The 22,528-nt window shown below is 48.6% G+C and overlaps 2 protein-coding genes across 3 annotated transcripts in view; both read left to right on the plus strand.

Moving 5' to 3' along the window:
• LOC137438259 (ankyrin repeat and MYND domain-containing protein 2) overlaps window positions 1-22,528 on the plus strand; it is an 821,307-nt gene that overhangs the window by 34,534 nt on the left and 764,245 nt on the right. The window lies entirely within an intron of this gene.
• Window positions 1-22,528, plus strand: part of LOC137416569 (parathyroid hormone/parathyroid hormone-related peptide receptor-like) — a 34,076-nt gene that overhangs the window by 6,620 nt on the left and 4,928 nt on the right. The window contains exon 7 of the mRNA XM_078766435.1: window positions 13,555-13,615. Coding sequence (XP_078622561.1) covers window positions 13,555-13,615 — 61 coding nt within the window. The remainder of the gene's footprint in view (window positions 1-13,554; window positions 13,616-22,528) is intronic.

Below are 22,528 nucleotides of genomic sequence, written 5' to 3' on the forward strand. Positions count from 1 at the left end.
TAATGATAACGTAACGTTAATATTATAGTGAATCTAACCATAACACTAATCCCTTCGTAGTGACTGCAAACATACTAGAAGTTAAAATATATCATGTTCTACATATTAAAGTGGCGGCAGTTTTGTGTCCGTTTCGTCACAATGTCTATGATGTCATTACGACGGCTGAGTCCACCGACCGGCATTTTAATTTACTAGTACACCCGCTCACTACGGAAGCTGCAGGAAGGGGTGTATAGATTACAGTCGATCTATGGTCGGGTCTCAAGAACATTGGGTGTGTGTTAATTTACCAAGTTTCTTGTGAAGATATCACCATTTGGTTAAAGCATTCGAGCAAGCACTCCATTCAAAACCCTTAAGGAACGGCTGGCTTCGTAAGTGCTAGCTAGCTGCTTGGTAAATGAGCACACCTCCAACCCTTGTGTTGTATAATCTAGATTACAGTAGATCTTCCCTCAGTTCTGGAAGTAAAACTTACCTCATGGATGTCGCGATTCCTCCAAATTTCTTTGTTTAATGTTATAAACAGCATTAGCGACTGTTTAAAAAGCTAATCATGCGTGTTTGTGGTTTATAATATTTTACAAGCCCGGCTACGCCGCTGTAAGACTCTCGGTCTTGTTTTTCTCGAGTTCGAAGTACAGAAGGGCATCTAATGTTATTTAATGTCGAGGAGAAGTAAAGGGACCCTCAAAAAGGACCCGCAAAGGATGAGAACAAGGAGAAGAAGCCCTCGATCCTGCCTCCGTTGCCTACAGGAACTTCATCCCATGCAGTCCTGCCTGAAAAATGTAAAAGTATAAGTAAAAGTTAAACGCACACTGATGTAGTGATCTTCCTTGAAATCACACACAAATAATACCGGGCAAGAAATGGAGTGGTAAGAGCGTGTGAACATTTGGCTACGGAAAGACAAGAAACAGTCTGACGGGGAAGGAAGTAGACATTCAGCAGAACGAATTAGAGATTGAACAAATACACCCAGCAGAAATTGTTTTTTATTGGGAATGAATATTGGGAATGGTTCATGATAGTTATTGTGAAAAATACCTTGGATGGTTTAAAAATGAACCATTGTTATGTCCTGCAGTTACACCATATAGTAAACCTAACTGGTATTCTACAGTATTCATGAAGATCTCTTGGGTGATTTATATTAAGTGGAGCACATTAAGGTATAAAAAAAACAATAATTGGCCCAACAGTTGGAATATCACAGAATTTCTGTTTCAGCATCGCTTCCCACGTCCTGGTGGCAAAGGCCATGCTGAACGCAAACGCACAATGCTCCAGAGTAGGCATTTGGTAATTTGAAGTTTAATCACTGAAACCACGTGTGGTTTCTTAAAAGTAGGAAATCTGATGGAACTAATGTGGAGAGTCTGGATTTAATGAATACTTTCACAGCCGTGACTGGGAAACGTTTTTTCAAAATCTCGAGAGTCCGTCAGGATAGCTCAGAGGTAGCGAATTGGCCTTTGAGATGTCTAGTCCCTGGGTATCATTACTGACCCAACTATAAACCATCATCCTGGTGTTCCACATGCATGACGAGACATCCATGTTAAGGACGTTAAGCTGGGTGTCCCGTCTGCTGGCATTAGCAAGTACGGGACGTGTAAGATCCTTCATTGAGAGTAGGCAAGGTATCACCGGGACCATGAACGAATTCCGAATTCCTGCTCTGACATACAAGGGGCACTGAATCCGCGGCCCATGAGCTACAACTCAGGATCGATACAACCACCAGACCAAACTCATGATGGGATCCTAATCCTATTTACATTCGCTAAATTTATGAAAGATGCTTACAGTGAGCACCTTGCTAACGCACGACTAGCCCTTTTGTTTTTTCTTTTTTTGTATACAAAATCGAGGCTCATGTAAGAGCTAAGACATTGAACATGAAAACATGCACAGACACATAAAACATGCAATGAAGGGAGCAGGAGACCAGAGGGCTGGGGAGGAGGAAGCACACAAGCACAAAAACAGTAGAGAGCAGGGACATCGGGAGATCTGTGGAAGGGGTAGGGCTGGGGAGGAGGAAGGGGTACACGGTATGAAGCAAATGAACACTTCGAGGAATTTCACTTTTAGGAATTTCAGGAAAGAAGTTGGGGATTTAAAGACGTGGATCTGGGGTGTTTTAATGGGGGTAGAAAAGATCAAGGTTTTGGATGGGGGAAGATAAGAGATGGTGGCGAACAGCTGTTTTAAAGACCTGGAGGGAGGAGTGGGATTGAAGAGAGTGAGGGAGTTTGTTCGAGAGAAGGGAGAAAAGAGGAATAAAAGAGTGAAGGTGAGCAGAGAGTCTTGATTACGGCAGTTTAACCACAAGAGGGTTGTGGCAGATCTTGTGCGACCTGCAGGAATATTTGGGGGACAGAGCACAGACAGAGCTGGGGGAGCAAGGCCGGAGAGGAGTCGGTAGAAGACAGAAAGACTTTAAACGCCGACAAAACATTGTTGTACGTGCATAGCTAGTCGCCGGTCTAAATATCAATTTTCGAAGAGGGAAATAAACATCCGTTTAGTTGTGCGCGTATAAACAGCCGATTAGCCGGTGAAACCCCGCCCAGATCTCCAACATCCAATTGAAATGATGCAATCGCACAGAATTGCAGCGCTTCCGACAATTGTCGGAGGGGATTCGGAGCATTGCTCCTCATCGTAGATTGATCCAGTTCATCTTACGCAACATTCAGCAGCCAACAAAATGATTACTAGCAAATTTGATGTCGTCATACTTCTCCAGATATTCTTGGCTCTGCTATACAAGTCTGTACATATTTTTGTGTGCCCCAAGTTTGACACTTGATTTGAGTTATATGACCCTTAAGCTTCAGAACTAACACAGGTAGACTTTTGAGAAAGGAGACACCATTGCGTTTGGGAAAACATGAAGGCAGCCATAACTTCGGATCTAGAAGGCGTAGAATGACAAAGCTGGAGATGCGAAGATCAATTTGGGCTGATTTTGACATACCTGACCATTAGACATGTATGTTTCACGATCTGCCATAATCTGCAGCCGGAAATCCAATATGGCTGCTTTTGCTGAACACGAAAAAAAAAACAATCACCAAATACTCAAAAAATGAAATGAGCATAACGTGGGAACTGGAAGTAGAATGTGAAATGATGAGTATTCAATTCCAGAAATAAATGTTATATTCTTTATTTGGGTGAGGATAATGAAAATACATTTGGTTCTGTGGTCTTTTGGTTCAATACACCTACCCCCGTTAATTCACCCCAGATCCACTTTTCTGAAATACCGACTTCTTTCCTGGAAGTCCTAGCTGTGTCCATGTGTTTTTTTTTTACCTCTCCCACCCCCCTTCCCATGCCTCCTCCCCCCAAGCCCTCTCCTTCCCACAGATCTCTCGATGTCCCTGCTCTCAAATGTTGTACTTGTGTGCTTCCCTCTTTCCCCATCTTGTCTCCCACTCCCTTTATTAACGCACAGGTTGTAAACCTGGTGCGTTATAGCGTTTGCCTGGGAATTTCTGTCTCTCCAAAAGTGAAGCTCCAACAGTGTAGACGTTTCTGTCGCTCAGATGTGTAGACAGTTTCTGTCGCTCAGATGTGTAAACATGACGTCATCAAATCTATATTTAGGCTAACCACGGGCTACCCCTTTGGCTGGTACGCGGCCGCTCGCTAGTACATAATATAGGATATATTTGTTATATGTTATGTTATAGGATATATAGGATATATGTTATATGATATAGGATATATATAGGATAGGTTATAGGATATATATGTTATAGGATAGGAATATAGGACCCAAATGACCCAGAGGACCCAAATGACCCAGAGGACCCAAATGACCCAGAGGACCCAAATGACCCAGAGGACCCAAATGACCCAGAGGACCCAAATGACCCAGAGGACCCAAATGACCCAAATGACCCAAATGACCCAGAGGACCCAAATGACCCAGAGGACCCAAATGACCCAGAGGACCCAAATGACCCAGAGGACCCAAATGACCCAGAGGACCCAAATGACCCAGAGGACCCAAATGACCCAGAGGACCCAAATGACCCAGAGGACCCAAATGACCCAGAGGACCCAAATGACCCAGAGGACCCAAATGACCCAGAGGACCCAAATGACCCAGAGGACCCAAATGACCCAGAGGACCCAAATGACCCATAGGACCCAAATGACCCAGAGGACCCAAATGACCCAGAGGACCCAAATGACCCAGAGGACCCAAATGACCCAGAGGACCCAAATGACCCAGAGGACCCAAATGACCCAAATGACCCAAATGACCCAAATGACCCAGAGGACCCAAATGACCCAAATGACCCAGAGGACCCAAATGACCCAAATGACCCAGAGGACCCAAATGACCCAGAGGACCCAAATGACCCAGAGGACCCAAATGACCCAAATGACCCAAATGACCCAGAGGACCCAAATGACCCAGAGGACCCAAATGACCCAGAGGACCCAAATGACCCAGAGGACCCAAATGACCCAAATGACCCAGAGGACCCAAATGACCCAGAGGACCCAAATGACCCAGAGGACCCAAATGACCCAGAGGACCCAAATGACCCAAATGACCCAGAGGACCCAAATGACCCAGAATTTCTGTCTCTCCAAAAGTGAAGCTCCAACAGTGTAGACGTTTCTGTCGCTCAGATGTGTAGACAGTTTCTGTCGCTCAGATGTGTAAACATGACGTCATCAAATCTATATTTAGGCTAACCATGGGCTACCCCTTTGGCTGGTACGCGGCCGCTCGCTAGTACATAATATAGGATATATTTGTTATATGTTATGTTATAGGATATATAGGATATATGTTATATGATATAGGATATATATAGGATAGGTTATAGGATATATATGTTATAGGATAGGAATTTTGTACATTTAATAAATTTTTAAGATTACAAAACTATTTGTTTTGTATTTATGGATGTTTAAATCAAAAGAAAAGTACATAATGTGAATACTAGTAGCAATTTTACAAAAACCATGGCATAATTTCAAATCTTGACCCGAGATGATAATTATGCTACATCATAATTTCCATGTGCCAACCTGGGCGGAATCCAAGTGGATTCACTTGTTATATATTCTATGTGCCCGTTTGTTTTTTTTGGCATTAATGTGTCGCTCTTACATGAGCTTCGATCTTGTATACAAAAAAAAGGATACATTGAAGACAACAATCTTCAAACAATCATAAGAACATAACAATGGCTGTGCAATGTAATGCAATCCATGATGTTCATAAAACATGTATGAAATACATCGGTTATTTAGTCAATGAGCATAAACAATTATGTTGTCAGAAGTTGTGTTGTCATTCACATGTTGTCAGAAGTTGTGTTGTCATTTACATGTTGTCAGAAGTTGTGTTGTCATTTACATGTTGTCAGAAGTTGTGTTGTCATTCACATGTTGACAGAAGTTGTGTTGTCATTTACATGTTGACAGAAGTTGTGTTGTCATTTACATGTTGTCAGAGGTTGTGTTGTCATTCACATGTTGTCAGAAGTTGTGTTATCATTTACATGTTGTCAGAAGTTGTGTTGTCATTTACATGTTGACAGAAGTTGTGTTGTCATTTACATGTTGTCAGAAGTTGTGCTGTCATTTACATGTTGTCAGAAGTTGTGTTGTCATTTACATGTTGTCACAAGCTGTGTTGTCATTTACATGTTGTCCGAGGTTGTGTTGTCATTTACATGTTGTCAGAAGTTGTGCTGTCATTTACATGTTGTCAGAAGTTGTGTTGTCATTTACATGTTGTCAGAAGTTGTGCTGTCATTTACATGTTGTCAGAAGTTGTGTTGTCATTTACATGTTGTCACAAGTTGTGTTGTCATTTACATGTTGTCAGAGGTTGTGTTGTCATTTACATGTTGTCAGAAGTCGTGTTGTCATTTACATGTTGTCAGAAGTCGTGTTGTCATTTACATGTTGTCAGAAGTTGTGTTATCATTTACATGTTGTCAGAAGTTGTGTTGTCATTTACATGTTGTCAGAAGTTGTGTTATCATTTACATGTTGTCACAAGTTGTGTTGTCATTTACATGTTGTCAGAAGTTGTGTTGTCATTTACATGTTGTCAGAAGTTGTGTTGTCATTTACATGTTGTCAGAAGTTGTGCTGTCATTTACATGTTGTCAGAAGTTGTGTTGTCATTTACATGTTGTCACAAGTTGTGTTGTCATTTACATGTTGTCAGAGGTTGTGTTGTCATTTACATGTTGTCAGAAGTCGTGTTGTCATTTACATGTTGTCAGAAGTCGTGTTGTCATTTACATGTTGTCAGAAGTTGTGTTATCATTTACATGTTGTCAGAAGTTGTGTTGTCATTTACATGTTGTCAGAAGTTGTGTTATCATTTACATGTTGTCACAAGTTGTGTTGTCATTTACATGTTGTCAGAAGTTGTGTTGTCATTTACATGTTGTCAGAAGTTGTGTTGTCATTTACATGTTGTCACAAGTTGTGTTGTCATTTACATGTTGTCAGAAGTTGTGTTGTCATTTACATGTTGTCAGAAGTTGTGTTATCATTTACATGTTGTCACAAGTTGTGTTGTCATTTACATGTTGTCAGAAGTTGTGTTGTCATTTACATGTTGTCAGAAGTTGTGTTGTCATTTACATGTTGTCACAAGTTGTGTTGTCATTTACATGTTGTCAGAAGTTGTGTTGTCATTTACATGTTGTCACAAGTTGTGCTGGTAATAGTTTCAGGCACTTACTGGGCGTTCAGAATCCTCCACATTTTCCCATCCAAAATCAGTCAGGTCGTACGCGCTCCCATTGTGAGTGACAAGAAGGGTGACCGCACCACGAATCACATAGAATGGTCTCATACGCCCTCGGATCACGCTTGATGTGGGACGCAGTTCATTGAGAGCCTTGACAGTGGAACTTCATGTATGACACTCAATTCACAACTGAACAAACGTCGAGGCTCTCGGTTTGGACCCTGAGCCTGACCATACATGAAGAAGGAAAAGTTCCACCATTTGTATTGTGCTCGCTGAGGATGGGGGACTCTCCAATGTTGGCTAAATATGCCAAGGACAGTTGCATGCCATGACACCATGCTTCGTCCCTATTTTACTCTGGGTATCATCACCAGTTGTAACATGCGCTTTAACAAGCACCTGACAAATTGCAACACCTAATTTCCCAGACAGGACATGTTGTCTCGTGGAGGTATGATCCGCCACTTTTCACCCACTCAAAACTGGGCCCATAACTCCTTCAGATCCTTGTTCATGAGATGGTGAGCAAAGCGCAGCAGAAAAATGACACTATCAGGTGTCCTTTGATACCACTACGACACACTCGCGCCTCCTCTTGACAGCCTGATTGGTGTGTTGAATGATGCGCCTGATTGGTGTGTGGAATGATGTGCCTGATTGGTGTGGAATGATACGCCTGATTGGTGTGTGGAATGATACGCCTGATTGGTGTGTGGAATGATGCGCCTGATTGGTGTAAGGAATGATGCGCCTGATTGGTGTGTGGAATGATGCGCCTGATTGGTGTGTGGAGTGATGTGCCTGATTGGTGTGTGGAATGATGCGCCTGATTGGTGTGTGGAATAATGCGCCTGATTGGTGTGTGGATTGATGCGCCTGATTGGTGTGTGGAATGATACGCCTGATTGGTGTGTGGAATGATGCGCCTGATTGGTGTGTGGAATGATGTGCCTGATTGGTGTGTGGAATGATGCGCCTGATTGGTGTGTGGAATGATGCGCCTGATTGGTGTGTGGAATGATGTGCCTGATTGGTGTGTGGAATGATGCGCCTGATTGGTGTGTGGAATGATGCGCCTGATTGGTGTGTGGAATGATGCGCCTGATTGGTGTGTGAAATGATGCGCCTGATTGGTGTGTGGAATGATACTCTGTTTCTGTTTTCATCTCAACTCAAAAAAAAAAAAAAATTCCCTTCTCTGTTCTCGTCCATTGTTCGTTCTTATTTGTTCGTTCGTTCTTCGACCACGTTGTTCGTGATCACGTGTTCACGTCGTTAAAAAATGTTTCAACTGTCCCCTGAAGAACTGTATTCTGTCATATACTATAACACCTTTTTCTTCTTCTTCTAGAAAAGGATGCTTTCGACTTGCTCACCAAATCTATTCATTCCAAAAAAAAATTCCATCTCTTACAGTTACAGTGCCTCTTTCATACATTCCCTAAACTCTCCAGAACTCCACCCATCCTTCAGCGTCCTCAAACATATTTTTGACTCAAAGGTCTCAAGACACTCATTTTGCAAAAAATGTTCGTTTCCCATTAATCGTACATTTTTCAAAATCCAACCTCACCCCTCCCCTCCAAATCTTCCCCATCACCCCTCCCCTCCAAATCTTCCCGATCACCCCTTCCCTCCAAAACTTCCCCATCACCTCTTCCCTCAAAAACTTCCCCATCACCCCTCCCCTTCAAAACTTGCCCATCACCCCTCCACTCCAAATCCACCCCTTTTCCCCTCCCCTCCAAATCTTCCCCATCACCCATCCCTTTCAAATCTTTCCCCTTGCCCCTCCCCTCCAAATCTTCCCCATCACCCATCCCTTTCAGAACTCCCCCCTTGCCCCTTCCCTCCTAGACTCCCCTCTCACCCCTCCTCAAAGTGTCCTCCCCGCTTCTTCCCCCTTCCAACTTTCACCTTCATCTCCCTCAACATTCTGCCTCACTCCTCCCCCTCCTCAAATAACACCTCACTGTGCCTCACCCAATCACCATCAAACCTTTTGTCCACCCCATTCTTCCCTTTCTCCAAGCTATTCTGAAATCTCTGACACACCTTCAACAGCTCTCCCTACCTCTTCCTCCTCTTCCACATCTTACCCTACCGCTCCCCCCCCCCCCCCTGTTCTGTATCCGATGCTCCCCCTTCCTCTTCTTTAACAGTATGGACCTCAAACATCCGGGGCCTTCGCTTAAACTTGACTGATCTCTCCATACAGGTTGCTTCTGACAAACCAGACGTGATCTGCTTAACAGAAACTTTCCTCCTTCATGATGTCTCTGATTCCTTGGTATCTCTCCCAGGTTACTCCCTCCTCCGGTATGATAGACCTCAGCCTCGTCCTGCAGGGGGGGTTGCTATCTTTATAAAAAACTCTCTTCCTCACTCGCCCTGCACTGCCCTCTCTCCACCTCACCCCCAGGAATACCTTTGGCTGCGGCTTCCCCTTCGCTCCCACCTTTTGTTCATATGTGTGTTGTACCGTCCACCAAACAGTGACGACTCCATCTACACCCCGCTGTCTGATAATATGGACCAACTTCTATCTACCCATCCCAACTCTCTATTCCTCATATGTGGTGATTTCAATTGTCACCATGCCAGCTGGCTGGGTGTGGGTACCTCTCTCACCAGCCATGGCTCTTCAGCAAAGGACTTCTGTGACTCACTGGGACTGACACAATCTGTCAATTTCCCGACCCGGATCTCAGTCAACGGAGCATCTTCTCTTCTGGACTTGGTTATGACTAACTTCCCTGAAAATGTCTGCTGCCCTTCTTCTGCTCCAATCGGCTCATCTGATCATGTGCTTGTTAAAGTGGACATCTCTCTGACCATTCTCAGAGAGCCTCCTCAGCATCGACGAGTCTGGCATTTCACTCAGGCCAACTGGCACGGTCTTCAAGCAGCCATCAATCATCTGGACTGGTCTCCCATCTCTACCGCCTCTGACATCAACTCATCCTGGGAATTCTTCCAAAGTAAATTGCTCTCTCTCATGCACAGATTTATCCCATCTCGTCTTCAGTTGTCATACCCTTCCTCCCGTCCATGGTACACGGAATCTTGTGGTGAGGCTATTGCCCAGAAACGACTTGCTTTCATCTCCTGGAAAGCAAATCCAACGGAAGGAAATCTCATTTCCTTTCACAAAGCCCGAAACAAGTGTGTGTCCACCCTCAGGAGAGCCAGGAAACAATATCTCTCCGTTCTCAGGACAGAACTCTCTTATCTGTCTCCCTCTTCCAAATCCTGGTGGCATCTGGCCAAATCTGTTTCTGGTGTTTGTTACCCCTCCATCCCCTCCCTCACCTCAAACGGCCACACGGCTGACTCCGCACGTGAAAAAGCTGAATGCCTCAACTCTGTGTTTGCCTCTAAATCTTGTGTCCCAAACCCATCCCTCTCTGTACCCACCATACCCAGTCGTCCCCAGCTGCTCCTGGACTCTGTGTCCTTTCCTCCTGACAAGGTGGAAAAGTTTCTGTCAACCCTCGACTCTGATTCTGCAACTGGACCTGACGGCATCAGCCCACGGGTCCTAAAATCCTGTTCTTCCGCTCTTTCACTCCCTCTCTCTGTTCTCCTCACCCTCTCTTTTTCTCAACGTCATCTGCCATCTGCTTGGAAATCTGCCAACATGACCGCTTTGCACAAAAAAGGTGCAAAAACAGATCCCAGCAACTACAGACCAATCAGCCTTCTCCCAATAATCAGCAAAGTCATGGAATCCATCATTGCTTCAGATATGAAATCTTTCCTCTTCTCCAATGGCTTGATCTCTGATCATCAATTTGGTTTCAGACCTGGTCACTCTACTCTGGACATGCTGCTTCTGCTTTCTCAACAATGGATGGAGGTCCTCAATGCCAAACAGGAAATTAGAGCTGTCTCCCTTGACATATCACGTGCCTTCGATACTGTCTGGCACCCCGCTCTGCTCACCAAACTCTCCTCTTTTGGTATCCATGGAAATCTCCACGCATGGCTGGCGGACTTCCTCTCTAGTCGTAGTCAACGTGTGACCCTGAATGGGTTTCTCTCATCTCCTCTTCCTGTTCAGGCTGGAGTTCCCCAAGGCAGTGTTCTGGGCCCTGTGCTTTTTCTGGTCTTCATCAATGATCTCTCTGACTCTCTTGAAAATCCTCTCTATCTCTTTGCTGATGACTCTACTCTCTGTCGCTCCATTCTTCATCCCTCAGATCGGCAGTCTGCAGCCTCCTCACTCTCTGCAGACCTGGACAAAATCACAGACTGGGCAAATAAGTGGAACATGTCTTTCAATCCTGACAAATCTCACACTCTTACGATGTCTCTCCGAAAAGACCGACTGGACAACCCTCCCATCCGCTTTCTGAATAATCCTCTCCAAGAAGTTTTGTCACTCAAGCTTTTGGGTCTCACTATCTGCCATGATCTTTCCTGGGAAAACCACATTTCAAATCTGGCCTCCAAAGCCAGTCGCCGACTGGGCATTCTCCGTCGTGCGAAGTCCTTCCTTGGCACATCTGAGCTCCTCACCACATACAAGGCTTTCATCCGCAGCTCAATGGAATACTGCTCTCCCCTCTGGGCTGGTGCTCCTGCCTTACACCTAGCCCGCCTTCACGCTGTTGAAACCAAAGCATTCAGAATTATTGGAATCTCCCGTGATGAAGCTAACTCCAAGGGCCTCTCACTCGCTCACCGCAGGCAGGTTGGTGGTCTTTCCGTCTTCTACCGACTCCTCTCTGGCCTTGCCCCCCCAGCTCTCTCTGGGCTCTGTCCCGCAAATATTCCTACAGGTCTCACAAGATCTGCCTGCAACCCTCTTATGGTTAAACTGCCAAAATCAAGACTCTCTGCTCACCTTCACTCCTTCATTCCTCTTTTCTCCCACCTCTGGAACAAACTCCCTCACTCTCTTCAATCGCACTCCACCCTCCAGGTCTTTAAAACAGCTGTTCACCACCATCTCTTATCTTCCCCCATCCAAAACCTTGATCTTTTCTACCCCCGCTAATTTCACCCCAAATCCACTTTTTTGAAATACCAACTTCTGTCCTGGAAGTCCTTGGTGTCCTTGTGTTTTATACTTCTCCCACTTGTGTCCCACGCCTCCTCCCCCCAAGCCCTCTCCCTCCCACACATCTCCCTGCTCTTAAATGTTGTGTGCTCTCAAGTGTTTGTGTGCTTCCCCTTCTCTTGTCTTCCGCTCCCTCTTTTTATATATTTTGTTTGTCTGGTTGATTTGTTTGTGAAGTAAATGTCAGCTCTTTCACGAGCCTCGATTCAGTATACAAAAAAAGAAGAAAAAAAAATAAAAAAATACACACAAGTACACGTGCATAAATAAATACAAAACAATTACCAGACATTTGAACACAAATAATAAACCAATTCCGGAAGCAGTCAAAGTTGATGATAAGGCTTCTTCTTCTTCCTGAACGTCATCATACCTAACTCAGAAACGTGATGAACGGCACATTCATCAGAATATATTCAACAAAAAGGTAAAATGATGATTTGACATTTGTGATGGATTCTGATTTGGATGTAATTGCTTTCCCATTATATTGGTTATGGGCAACACTGAGGTTATGAAGCACTCTTTGCACAGGTAAATTTTTCTTCCTTCCCTTCCCTCCCCCCTCCCCCAAAACGGAGTGGCCTGTCAAATCCGCCCCCCTCCCCCACCAAAAGATGTATATGTAGTATATCTTTCCCTTCCCTCTCCTCTCACCTCCTCCTCCCCTCCCCCTTCTACTCCACCCCCCCACTCCCTTCCTTACCCCTCCCTCTCCTGCTCCCTCCCCCCCCCCCCATCCCCCATCAATGCCTGGTACTCCTGCTAGTTGATTATATAAGCTTAGTGACGAGGTTGCGGAGTTGATTGACGAGGACAGGAATGAGGAACGGGTTATTGGGAGCTTGCACAAAATCAAGCAGTTGAGCAATATTGCAAGCAAACAACTCCCCTTGCCTTCCGCTCGGCTCGAGGTGGATTGCTGTCTCCATATGGTCCAAGAGCTGGTCGTTTGAGAGCACGAAAAATATTGGAGATGCCAACAACTTCATAGAAAAACAACTGCCGCTCAACAACTATCTCTGAGTGCGCATCTGCCCAACAATCCACCCTTACTTTTAGAGGCTGCTCCAGCTTCATGTCTGGAGCCACCGCATAGAAGCTGCCACACCTGTCCTTCACCACAAGCTGACCATTCATGTGCAACTCAGAATTCTCCACCTCAAGCACATTCTTTCGAGATACCGTGAGCCCTACCAGAGGTAGTTGATGGCGTCAAATTCTCGGAATATGCACATGGCAGAGTCGGCAGTAGATAACTGCATTTCCCAGTTGCCATCACGATCTGCCACTATGAGATTTTTGATGTGACCCATGATCCTCTGAAACACAAACCCAGAAATCTGAAACACTCCCTGCTGGAGCAGTCAATATTACTTCTGTGCTTCTTTATTTATTTACCATTGAGCTCCAGTGTGTCTGTCCAGGCCATAACATTGTTACCAATTGAGATTTTGTCATCCGATCTTCAACAAACCTTTATTATGAGAATACTGAGAACACAAATTAAAATGTACAATCTTATTTAACTGTCGTTTTCGTCATGTTTAGTTTGAGTACAAAGCTGATGCGGACAGGCTTTGCTTTTTGAGATGCTTCCTAGTTATTTATTTTACTGCCATGTGTGATGTGTCTCATGTTTATGTGAGCTCCATTTTTTATTATCACATCTGTCATACACTCTACCTGAACCCATCATCTGCCACGTTTTTCCTGCCACTTCCAGGAGTTCCAGCAGTCCTGGTACTAGCTTGGGTGTCCATGCGACTGACGTTCGCCAATACACAGTACGTACCACAAGGTGGTGTTTTGTCTCTAAATATAATCTATTCATCTTTCCAGGTACATTTTGGGTCATTTTTGGTGTAAGGTGCCAGAATAACCCCAGACCATAGTTTTTAATTAGCCAGTATACTGATACAAATTTACTTATCTTTTGAGTGATTATGTAAATTTAATTATGCCTTCGAATTTATACAATTTGAATCTTACTAGTACACCCGCTGATTACGGGAGTGGCAGGGAGGGTCATTCCTCTTTGGGGTATATAGATTACAGTGGATCTATGGTCGGGTCTAAAGAACATTTGGTGTGTGTTCATTTACCAAGTTTCTTGTGGAGAGATCGCCAAGTGGTTTAAGCATTTGAGCAAGCACTCCATTCACAACCGTTAAGGAACGGCTGGCTTGGCAAGCGCTAGCTAGCTGCTTGGTAAAGGAGCACAACCCGAGCTTCTCCCTTTCAGTTTTGTATCAAACAGCAAGAGCGAGTTTCAAAAGTTCGCTACGAAAAATGCCATGTTAGTGGCAGGAAGGGCCATGTTATTAACCCAACATTTGTGGGTTATATAGAGTACAGTAGATCTTTGCTCAGTTCTGTAAGTAAACCTTCCTTCACGGATGTCGGGATTCATCCCAATTTCTTCATTTAGTGTTATAAAGAGCAGTAGCGATTGTTTAAAAAGCTAAGCATACGTGTTTGTGGTTTATAATATTTTTACTTCCTGTAGAAGCCGTTGCTCCCACAGAAATGCCATGATAACTATAAGCTATTTACACACGTTATCACTGCAGGAAAAACGCCTTGGGTAAGTGGGACATTATTCGTATTAATATTGTTTTGTAATAACATTAACAATATGCGCATATCATTAATTTTGTTATTAAAAGTGTCTTTGGAAAATCACCACGATAAAGCTAATTTAACATTGATATACACCTCAACACACAACGCCAATGACGGCAATGGCGGGCTAACTCGATCGGGGGGAGAAAACCCCCTTGGGGAGAGGGGGGCGGCAAATGAATGCGCTATAACCTTCATTATGTAACCCTTCGTCATCCTGTCAAGTTTGGTTGAGATTGGATAAGTAACGACGGAATGCATTGGCATCAAAAATTCATCAGCAGACGGACAGACAGACACGAAATGGCGTATTTTAGTATGATGATGAAGGCCCAATAGTCGTGCAAAGGTGTCCTGTTAGATTTGACAACAAATCTCTGCTGATTAGCCCCCCAAAATCATTATGGGCCGAATTTACGAAAGGCGTTTAAGAGTTAGACCCGTGTTGAATCGCTAATCGTGCGATGATTACCTGGTTAAAGTTAGTCGCCAATCGCTGAAGAGTGATTATCTAATGTGTGATGAAAACCTAGTCACAAGCATTTAAATAACAAAGAAACTTGTCCACGTCGGCGAGGGCATGCTTAAGTGTGCTTAGGGCCTCGAAGCAACAATTGCACGGATTATAATTTGTAGTATACATGGGATTGTGGCGGACACGAAAGCACTGACGTGGTGACATCACCCCGCACACCAAGTGGGAGTGGGCCATGCCTGGGAGAGAGGCGTGGCCTCAGGATATACACGGGGCGCGCAGCCCCGAGCAGCTTAGTGCTGCAGTTTGAGTGCTTTGAATAAAGACTCTTTTGTATGAACCGCGTTGTCCGCTTGCTCCTTTTGTAAGCCTTAGCGCGCGCAGCACTGCGCTTCATTTGGTGACCTCGACGTTGGATTGCCATAGCGATCCTTCCGAACACGACGCCATTGCAATGGCAAACAACGCGATGTCGGTCAAACTTTCCGAATTTTGGGAGGCCCAGGCCAAAGTTTGGTTCGTCCAAGCTGAAGCCCAGTTTCAGCTTCGGCGCATCACCAGCGACGACACGCGCTACTGCCACGTCGTCGCCTCCCTCGGGCCCGGCACGGCCGCTCGCGTTGTGTCCGTCCTTCGCCACCCACCGGACGGCCACAAGTACGAGGCGCTCAAGCGGCTACTCCTAGCCACGTTCAGCCTCACGGAGGACGTACGGGCCGACCACCTCCTGGATCTCCCCGAGCTCGGCGACACGCGCCCGTCGGTCTGAATGGACCATATGCTGTCGCTGTTGGGCGACGAAGCCCCTGGTTCTCTATTCCGGGCGCTTTTCCGTCGCCAACTACCAGCACAGGTACGCCTCGCGTTGGCCGGGACCGTGATAACGGAACCCCGAGCACTGGCCGCCGAGGCAGACAGGTACTTCGCGGCTTCGGACACGCGGGCGAGAGTCGGTGCGGCCGTCGCGGATCTCGAGGCTGATGCTGCTGCACACCTCGTGGATCCCGAGGCTGATGCCGATGCACACCTCATGGCCGCCGCCACACCCCGCCCATCACCGCGGAGAAAACCGCCACCACGGGGAAAACCGCCGGCTCCACCAGCCTGGCGGAGCCAGCCGCGCTCCTCCAGCTCCACCACCTGGTGCCGGTTCCACGCCAGGTTCGGCCACGAGGCTCGACAGTGTCATCCGCCGTGCTCCTTCGACAGGTCGGGAAACGCCCGGGCCGGCGCTCGATAGTGGCAATGAGCGCCGGCCGTTCGAACAGCCTACTGTTCATAACGGACACCTTATCCGGGCACCGTTACCTGTGCGACACGGGAGCGCAGGTGAGTGTCGTTCCTGCCGATACGTCGGACAAGCACACCGCGGGCGGGGGCCCCGCGCTGCTTGCCGCGAACGGGACGCCCATCCGTACATACGGAAAACGCTGCCTCTCTCTGCGGTTCGGAGGGCAGGTTTTCCGATGGTCGTTCGTCACCGCCGACGTGCCCATGGCATTGCTTGGCGCGGACTTCCTGTGCGCAAATGGGCTCCTGGTCGACGTAAAGCACAGACGTCTTGTCCAGGCCGAGACGTTCAGCTCGCTCGCTTGTGCGCTGCCCAGCTCGTCGAGCAGCTCACTGAGCGGCTCACCGAGCGGCTTGCCAAGCGGCTTGCCGAATGGTTCGGTTCCGGCCACGTTGATCTGTACGCTTCCGGCAGCGGACGAATTCACCCGCCTCCTCGCCAGCTTCCTGGCCCTCACGCGGCCCACCTTCTCGGCGGGGGCCGTCAAGCATGGGGTGGCCCATCACATCCCCACCGTCGGGCCACCGGTCTACGCCCGGGCACGCCGCCTCGAGCCGACGAAGCTAGCGGTAGCAAAAGCGGAGTTCGCTACCCTGGAGCGACTCGGCATCGTTCGGCGCTCGGAGAGTGCTTGGGCATCGCCGCTGCACATCGTGCCGAAGCCCGGCGGGGGATGGCGACCGTGCGGGGACTATCGCCGTCTCAATGACGCCACCACCCCCGACCGCTACCCCGTCCCCCACATTCAGGACTTTTCCGCCCGTTTGGCGGGCATGTCCTTCTTCTCGAAGGTGGACCTCATACGCGGCTACCATCAGGTCCCCGTCAGGCTGGAGGACATCCCGAAGACGGCGGTCACCACGCCATTCGGACTCTTCGAATTCCTGCGGATGCCCTTCGGTTTGAAGAATGCGGCTCAGGCGTTCCAGCGGCTGATGGACAGCGTCCTGCACGACTTGGATTTTGTATACGTCTACCTGGACGATATCCTCATCGCCAGCGCGTCCCGCGAAGAGCACCTACACCACCTCCGCACGCTCTTCGAACGCCTGGGCCAGCATGGCCTGATTGTGAACCCCGCAAAGTGCCGGTTCGGCGTCGCCGAAATCGATTTTTTGGGGCACCGCGTCACCAGGCATGGAGCCGTCCCCCTGCCGGCCAAGCTGGAGGCGGTGAAGGGGTTTCTGCACCCCCGCACGATCAGGGGGCTGCAGGAGTTCCTGGGCATGGTGAACTTTTACCATCGGTTCCTGCCCCGTATCGCCCAGCTCCTGCGCCCCCTGCACGAAGCTCTCCGAGGTAAGCCGGGCAAAGGTGATGTTACCTGGACCGAGCAGATGGACGCGGCGTTCACGGGCGCGAAGCTCGCCTTGGCTAACGCCACCATGCTCACGCACCCGGCGCCCGATGCACCGATCGCCCTCACCACCGACGCCTCGGACTATGCGGTGGGCGCGGTGCACGAGCAATGGGTGCGTGGAGCTTGGCAACCGCTGGCGTTCTTTAGCCGGCAGCTTCGCCCGCCCGAACGCCGTTACAGTACCTTCGACCGCGAGTTGCTCGGGCTTCACTTGGCGGTCAGGCACTTCCGCCATCTGCTCGATGGCCGTGCGTTCACGGCCTTCGTCGACCACAAGCCGCTGGTCTTCGCGATGGGCAAGGTCACCGAGCCGTGGCCGGCCCGGCAGCAGCGTCACCTCTCGGCCGTGTCCGAGTACACGACGGACATCCGGCACGTCGTGGGGAAGGACAACCCGGTGGCGGATTGCCTTTCCCGGGCCGTCGCCCACGCAGTCCACCTCGGCATTGACTATGCCCGGATGGCAGTGGACCAGGCCGCTGACCCCGATGTCCAGGCTTTGCGGACCGCCGTCACGGCCCTCCGCGTCACCGAGGTGCCGTTCGACGGCGCGGGCGCGGCCCTCTTGTGCGACGTCTCCCTCAGGCGGCCTCGCCCCATCGTGCCCGCGGGCTGGCAGCGCCAGGTGTTTGACGCCATCCACGGCCTGTCCCACCCGGGCACGAGGGCCTCCCAGAGGTTGATCGCCGACAAATTCGTCTGGCATGGCCTCCGGAAGGCCGTCCGCGGCTGGGCCAGGACGTGCCTCGCATGCCAGCGCGCCAAGGTGCACCGGCACACCCAGGCCCCATTGGCCCCGTTTACGGTGCCGGAACGCCGGTTTGACCACGTCCACGTGGACCTGGTGGGACCTCTGCCCCCCTCACAGGGTTTCACCCACGTCCTCACCATGGTGGACCGCACCACCCGGTGGCCGGAGGCCGTGCCCTTGGCGTCGACGACGGCGGCGGACGTCGCGCAGGCGTTCATCGCCACCTGGATCGCCCGGTTCGGTGCCCCCTCTGACATCTCGTCCGACCGCGGCCCCCAGTTCACCTCGGAGCTCTGGGGGGCGGTCGCGCGGGGGCTCGGGGTCCGGCTGCACCGAACCACGGCCTACCACCCCCAGGCTAACGGCCTGTGCGAGCGATTCCACCGCTCATTGAAGGCCGCGCTCCGGGCCACCCTCCGCGACGGCGGCTGGGTCGACAGGCTCCCCTGCGTCCTGCTGGGCCTCCGGACGGCGCCCAAGGATGACCTGCGCGCATCCGTGGCGGAGTTGGTCTTCGGGCAACCGCTGCGGGTGCCGGGCGAGTTCCTCCCCGACTCCACGGCACCATGGTCCGCGGCACAGCAGCGCTCCGCTCTGCAGGAGACCGCCCAGAGGTTCGCCCCGGTGCCAACGGCACGCCACGGGCACCCACTGACGCACGTCACCCCGGAGCTTCGCACGGCGGAGTACGTCTTCGTCCGCCACGATGCCTACCGGACACCACTGCGGCCCCCGTACGACGGGCCTTTCCACGTGCTGGAGACCGGGGTGAAGCACTTCACCCTGGACATCGGCGGTACGCCTGACCGCGTTTCTGTGGACCGCCTCAAGCCGGCCCGCCTCGACGTGGACCATCCACCGCCAGTGGCCCGACCCCCGCGTCGGGGCCGCCCCCCTGCGGGCGGACCCCCGGCACCGCCCAGCCCCGCCGCCACGCCGCCCCCCGATCCTGTACCCATCCCAGGGGCAGCCGCATCCCTGCATCCCGGACGCCGCCAGTCGCCAGGGGGCGCTTAGGCCGGGTCATCCGTTTGCCCCGCAAACTGACCCTTCAGGTGCGCGGGGATTCTGGGGGGGCGCGTGTGGCGGACACGAAAGCACTGACGTGGTGACATCACCCCGCACACCAAGTGGGGGTGGGCCACGCCGGGGAGAGAGGCGTGGCCTCAGGATATACACGGGGCGCGCAGCCCCGAGCAGCTTAGTGCTGCAGTTTGAGTGCTTTGAATAAAGACTCTTTTGTATGAACCGCGTTGTCCGCTTGCTCCTTTCGTAAGCCTTAGCGCACGCAGCACCGCGCTTCAGGATGGTGAATATGGATTCGTTGGGAATGTTTGAATAAGCTCCAGAGGAGGGAGAAGGGGAGAGGAATAGGACAGTTTGTCGACGTGCATTGAGAATCTTCGAGGATAGATGCAATCCTCTGGAGAGGTGTGACGATATCAAATTTGTCCGGAGTTACAGACTCTCGAAGGAATCATTTCAATGGCGACTGAATCTAGTACAAGACCTGGATCAACCTTCGATTTTTTAATTTTATTTAATTACCTCCGACACCAAAGGTGGATGGAGGTTATGTTTTCACACCTGTCTGTTTGTCTGTCCATTTGTCCATTTGTTTGTTTGTTTGTGAACAACATATCTCAAAACGTTGTGGACGGATTCGGACGAAATTTGGCACAGATGTAGTGAATGCGACAAGGACGAAATGATTAGATTTTGGTGAAGATCCGGATCCGGATCCGGCTGGTAGAATTGTTTAAGTGATTCTTCACCGGAGGTTTGCTCTCTACTGAGTGCCGTTCTATTTTTCTTAAGCTTTTACACGAGCCTTGACTTAGTGTACAAAAAATACAATAAAATAAAATAAAACCTTTCATGAGGAGCAATGCGCTGAATCCCCTCCAACAATAATTGTCTGTGCTGCTTTGATTCTATGCAGGTGCATAATTTCAATTGGATGTTGGACATATGGGCGGGGTTTCAAAGGCTAATTGGCTGATTGGATGTTAGACATATGGGCGGGGTTTCAAAGGCTAATTGGCTGATTGGATGTTAGACATATGGGCGGGGTTTCAAAGGCGAATTGGCTGATTGGATGTTAGACATATGGGCGGGGTTTCAAAGGCTAATTGGCTGATTGGATGTTAGACATATGGGCGGGGTTTCAAAGGCTAATTGGCTGATTGGATGTTAGACATATGGGCGGGGTTTCAAAGGCTAATTGGCTAATTGGCTGATTGGATGTGCACAACTAAACACATGTTAATCTCCCTTCGTAAATTGATGTTTGGACGTGCGTTTTGCTGTGCACGTACAAAGATGTTTTTGTCAGCGTTTAAGGGTTAGGCATGTGTTAGCAAGACGCTCGCTAAACACCTTTCGAAAATTCGGCCCCTATAAGTATAACGAGGTGTATAAATAAATAAACAAGAAAACGTCATGCGTAGCACGATACTTGCAAAATACGCCCTCCCCCAAAAGTTTTCCAATGATACATGATGGCCTATGTTGATCTTTTGGCCAATGGTGACCTCAAAAATACTTGGTGGTTGAATTCAGTGACCAGATATGCAAGTCCTCTTCAAATTTCAAGTCAATTGGATGAAAATTGAGGATTTTAGAAATTTGGCCTATGTTGACCTTTTGGCCTATGTTGACCTTTTCGCCTATGTTGACCTCAAAAATACTTGGTGGTTGAATTCAGTGACCAATTATGCAAGTTCTCTTCAAATTTCAAGCCAATTGGATGAAAATTGAGGATTTTAGAAATTTGGCCTATGTTGACCTTTTGGCCTATGTTGGCCTCAAAGATACTTGGTGGTTGAATTCAGTGACCAGATATGCAAGTCCTCTTCAAATTTCAAGTCAATTGGATGAAAATTGAGGATTTTAGAAATTTGGCCTATGTTGACCATTTGGCCTATGTTGACCTCAAAAATACTTGGTGGTTGAATTCAGTGACCAGATATAATAATAATAATAATAATGCATTTATTTTATATAGCGCTTTTCAGGAAGCCCAAAGACGCTTTGACAGAGTGCAAAACATAATGCATAGCAAAACATAAAAACAATTGCAAAAAAAGAAGAATCAATAGGGAAATATTCAAAGCACAAAGGAGGGAGAAGGAGAGGAGATAGTCAGGGGTTAAATGCTGTGGGTTGAATGTTGAATGCAGTGTTGAACAGGTGGGTCTTGAGTGATGTTTTGAATGTGGTGAGTGAGGAGGAGTCTCTGATGGTGTGAGGTAGCGAGTTCCAGAGGGTGGGAGCAGCGATGGAGAAGGCCCTGTCCCCCCAGGATCTAAATTTGGTCCGGATGGGGGGGGGGGGGTCAGGAGGTTGGTACCAGCAGAGCGGAGGTTGCGGGTGGGAGTGTGTCTGGAGAGTAGGTCAGCCAGGTAGGATGGGGCCAGGTTATGGAGGGCTTTGTAGGTCAAGAGGAGGATTTTGTACTGGATTCTCTGGGAGATGGGGAGCCAGTGAAGCTTGTAAAGGACGGGGGTGATGTGGTCACGGGTCCGGGAATGGGTGAGTAGACGGGCAGCGGAGTTCTGAATGTATTGGAGTTTATTGGTGATTGTTGAGGGTGAACCATAAAGGAGGCTATTGCAGTAGTCCAGACGGGAAGTGATGAAGGCGTGGATGAGGGTTTCTGCAGCCACGGAGGAGAGGGATGGACGGAGACGGGCGATGTTTTTCAGGTGAAAGAAGGCTGTCTTTGTGATCTGTTTAGTGTATTGGTCGAAGGAGAGGGAGATATGCAAGTGGTCTTCAAATTTCAAGTCAATCGGATGAAAATTGGGGATTTTAGAAATTTAGCAAATTTGGTGACCTTTGGCCTATGTTGACCTTTTGACCTATTGACTCCAAAACAATAGGCTTCTGGCTTTTGACCAACTCTACCATTTGGGGAAGTTTGGTGAAGATCGGTTGAAAATTGTGACCTGTAGGTCGGTGACAAACAAACAAACAAGAAAACGTCATGCGTAGCACGATACTTGCAAAATACGCCGTCCCCCAAAAGTTTACCATTGATACAGCAAATTGTCCATTTCATGAAGATTTAAATTTACAATCTTGATCAAAGCTCGGGTCAACAGGATGAAAAGTGACGATTTTTCAGATGAAAAATGATGATTTTGGAAGGTTGACCTTGAGTTGACCTTTGACCTTTTGACCTCAAAAATAGTTA

Source organism: Myxine glutinosa, chromosome 12 (genome assembly GCF_964187855.1).
Source record: "Myxine glutinosa chromosome 12, kmMyxGlut1.1, whole genome shotgun sequence".
Lineage (NCBI taxonomy): Eukaryota > Metazoa > Chordata > Myxini > Myxiniformes > Myxinidae > Myxine > Myxine glutinosa.